Source organism: Physcomitrium patens, chromosome 3 (genome assembly GCF_059467195.1).
Source record: "Physcomitrium patens ecotype Gransden chromosome 3, ASM5946719v1, whole genome shotgun sequence".
In the NCBI taxonomy this organism is placed as follows: domain Eukaryota; kingdom Viridiplantae; phylum Streptophyta; class Bryopsida; order Funariales; family Funariaceae; genus Physcomitrium; species Physcomitrium patens.
The window spans coordinates 8,719,041-8,722,932 of NC_143412.1; the positions used below are offsets into that span (position 1 = coordinate 8,719,041).

The following is a 3,892-nucleotide window of genomic DNA, read 5'->3' on the forward strand; positions in this document are numbered from 1 at the left end:
TATTCATTTCATTTACAAGAATATAAAGTCACTTATCTTTGTTGAGAATTTCTAACCTTATACTCTATTCATGTTCTATATTCTTGTACTTTCATAAATAATATTTTTTTCAACTATCATTTAATCCATGTCACTTAGATGGTCATGTCGTTTGATAATTCCATTTCCATCAATATTTACCAATAAATAATAAATTAATGTCTCTAATGTAAATTCAACATCTTCTTCCAAATCCAATCTTTTATTTTTTTTTTCCATATTTGCAATGCTCTTTCTTTCAACATGTCATGTGAAAAAACATCACTAACAAAAAAACAACATATGTTTAAAAATATATTTTTATTTTAGGATTTAAGTTATCAAAGCTTATTTTTAAAATCACCCAAATTTCTTTATGCTATCTTTTTTAATCTTTGTAAAGCTTTCTCTCAATATCTTAGCCTCTGTTGTCCTTTTAAGAATGATCCCATAACTTTTAGACTTAATGGTAAGCCATTGCACGCTTTTGCAATCATTTCAATTATATTCTTAAGTTCTTTGGATAATTCAACTTAGTTTCTATGAGAATATGTCAAAAACAACTCTAAACTTGTATCTTCTTCAATTCCTTTAATATAGATTTAGTGAAACTGTATAAAATAATACTTTTTAGAATTCAAATTTTATGTAGTTACAATTAATATTCTATCTTTGCTTCTACATAAAACATCCATAAGTACAAATTTTTCAATTTGATTTTGATCCTTCACATTGTTTAAGATTATAATGGCTTTATAATTGTTCAAAAATGATTTTAGCAACATTTGTGCATCATCCAAAGTCTTTGGATTTCCTTCAATTTTAAATTATTTTAAAATGGTACAAGAGATTGTATAGCTATCACTATTATTTTTAATGTTCCTAGCCAAGCATGAAGCATCATAAGTACTTTTCATGTCATTGAAAGTAGACCTTGCTAGTAATGCCTTGTCTATTCTACCCATGCTAATAAGACATAATGCCTTTACAACATTTTTTTTCCATTTCTAATATTTTTTTTTGAGTATCCTTTTTTACATAGTAATATTTCTTTTTTAAAATATGCCTACATTAGCAACCACAATCACAAAATCTAAACATTTATATATTGAACATATTGTATTAAAATAATTTTATATAAATACATGTTCAAATTTTATATATTATTAAACCACTAAAATCAATTGTATTTCAAAAACAACTAATCAAAGAAATAAAACAATAATAAATACAAACTTTATCTCTTGAATATCTCTTGTTTCTTTTTATTTTTTTTACTATAATAAATTTTATTTTTAGGAGCATAAAAGATAAGGTATTTAGCTTTGTAAAGTCTAACTAAAAACTTTGATTTTAATTGTAAAGTCTAAAAATTCTTTTACAAATATCTCCAAATTTTGGACATTGTGAAGGATTCAAATGCCAACATTCTTCAATCAACTCATTCAATTTTATCCTATTTCCTTCTCATATTTTTTTTGGTATTTCTTTTCTATCCGACCCACAAAATGGCTCTTCTTTTGAAAGAATCTCGGAATATGTCATTGCAAACAAAAAAAAAAACATCTGCCTCAGAGGGACATATTCGTCTTAATTCATCATCATACTTTTGGAGCCATATACTTTGCCGTGCCATAGGGAGATTGCCGTGCCGTGTTCTTGGAGTCTTTTCAACATTAATCTTAGAAGTACCGATGTTGGGTAATATATTAGTCTCCTAACCAGTCCTCTCCAAACAATAACCTGTAATACAAAACACACACAATTACAACATCAAGAGCTAGATTTCAATCCAGTATTAGTAAAGCACAGACAGAGTTCATGCACTTTATGTCACAAAATCTGAGCAATGAATGTATTCATGCGTGTGGAAAAACACAAACAGAAAAGCTACCTGAATGTGCTTTAAGTGCACATTAACACGCAGTGGATCCTGAGCACCGCAAGAGGGGATGGTGCCCTTAGGGACATGAATCCGCTTGTAATTGTCGAAAGATGTGGAGTTTCGTGTGATCCGTTTCGAGAGCTCCATGCAAAAATCCTTCATCAGCACGCATCCGAACTCGGCTTTACCGCATATCTGCACGCGGTCCGGGTTCACCACAATCATGTGGTCCTTCTTCAGAAACGACGAGTATCCCACTGAGCTGTAAGCGTTGAAGATCTTCCCCACGAAGATGTACGCGTCGGCGGATTCCACAATTTCTAGACAAAATGGTGAGCTCACGGCGCCCCAGTATGTGCCAATGATGTGCGGGTGCGATTCTAGAGGTTGGCCTTTCGCCGACGGCATGGTGGCGTAGGCATATCCACTCGCTTCCACCAGTTCCTGGAATGCTTCCTTGGCCTTGCCGAGACGCAGTTTCGGTCCTCCGACGAGGACTGGCTTTACAGTGTGGTTCAGGATCTTGACTGCGGCGTCGAGTGCTGCTTCGAGCGAGGTTTTGTTGCTTCTCCTGTTGGGAGCAATAGCAGGAGCAAGCACAGGAGATAGGGGGACGTGAAGGGAGCTGGATGGATTTTTGTAGTAGTAGTGTGGGACGTAGATTGTGTGTGACCCAGTTGTAAGATATGAAGCTCTTACGAGAGAGGGGCTTACTGCTCTTTGATTGCGTAAGGAATGCTGCTGTGGGTGAAGGACGGGTGCTCGGTGCCGGCCAAGTTGCATCTCATGCTGATGTACACGGGCTTGTTCCCTAGTAGACAGGTCGAAATGGCACGATCCACAAGCTGGTGCGCATCATCCAAGCAGTTTATGACTGCCTGTGCAGGATCCGGTTCTCCTGCGACGCAACGTCGAGAGATTACCACACAAAGGTTGTAAGTAATGTTGTGGATGTTGTTTTTTTTTAATGTTCGTGCAGTGAGTGTGGGGGTTTGGATTGATGAGAAAGGGACCTGAAAACATGTCACAGCCTGGAAGCATCGAGCCTCCTGGCTGAAATCGGAAACGCCAATTGTGTGATGCAGTGTGCGATTAGTACCAAAATCGTTGGAATTGGGCCCTCAGTGTTAGATTTACTAATATATATTAGATTAATTAATACATGTTAGTAAATGTAGAATTAATTTTAGGTAGTTACAAAGTAGTTATGGAGAAGTTACAACTACTTCTCTACACAAGACAATATAATAGGCTCTTATGAATATGATGTAATCAAGTTATTTTATTATATATACTTCATGCTTTATATTATTATTAGTGTTCTTTCTCTTACATAGTATGAGAGCACTAATTGTCCTTCATTTCCCTTAGTGTAAGTAAAATACTCCACACACTATGGCTTCTCATAATTTTTCTTGCACTCCATTAATACCCTTACTTTTTCACTTTTTACAAATAATTATTGCACTTGAAGTATTAAATTGGACGTTCTCTTAAATCAAATAGAATTATGGGAAGTAGTTAATAGCTCTAAAGTTGCACGTGATACATTTAATTTGGTGCAACATCATGCTTGGAATTTGAAGGATATCAAAGCTTGTGTAGAAATACTTCTACATTGTAGAAATAAACAACTTATGACACTACACAACTTACATACATCAAAGGCAATTTGGAATTACATCAATCATATTTACAAATAATCAAATAAAGCTTCTTATGTACATTTCCACAAAAAAACTTTGTCATTGAACTATAGACAAGAATGAAGATGTTCATGCATTCATAAAAAAATGGCAATATATCTTCAAAGAAGTTGCCATTGTTAGTTGTATTTTCATTGAATTACAACAAATTAATCTATTATTAGCTACTCTTTTTGATTCATAGAATAAATTCATTACTATTTAAGCTAAAATTAATAATTTAACCTTTTTAATGTTATTATTTAATATATTATAATAAATAATAAATAATTTTTTAAAATAT

The 3,892-nt window shown here is 33.5% G+C and overlaps 1 protein-coding gene across 1 annotated transcript; it reads right to left on the reverse strand.

Moving 5' to 3' along the window:
• Positions 1–259: 259 nt before the first annotated feature.
• On the reverse strand, positions 260–3,686 carry LOC112279835 (pyruvate decarboxylase 2). Its single transcript, XM_090248697.1, has one exon. The coding sequence runs from the start codon at positions 2,684–2,686 to the stop codon at positions 1,847–1,849; it is 840 nt and encodes a 279-aa protein (XP_090104823.1). The 5' UTR covers positions 2,687–3,686; the 3' UTR covers positions 260–1,846.
• Positions 3,687–3,892: the final 206 nt, after the last annotated feature.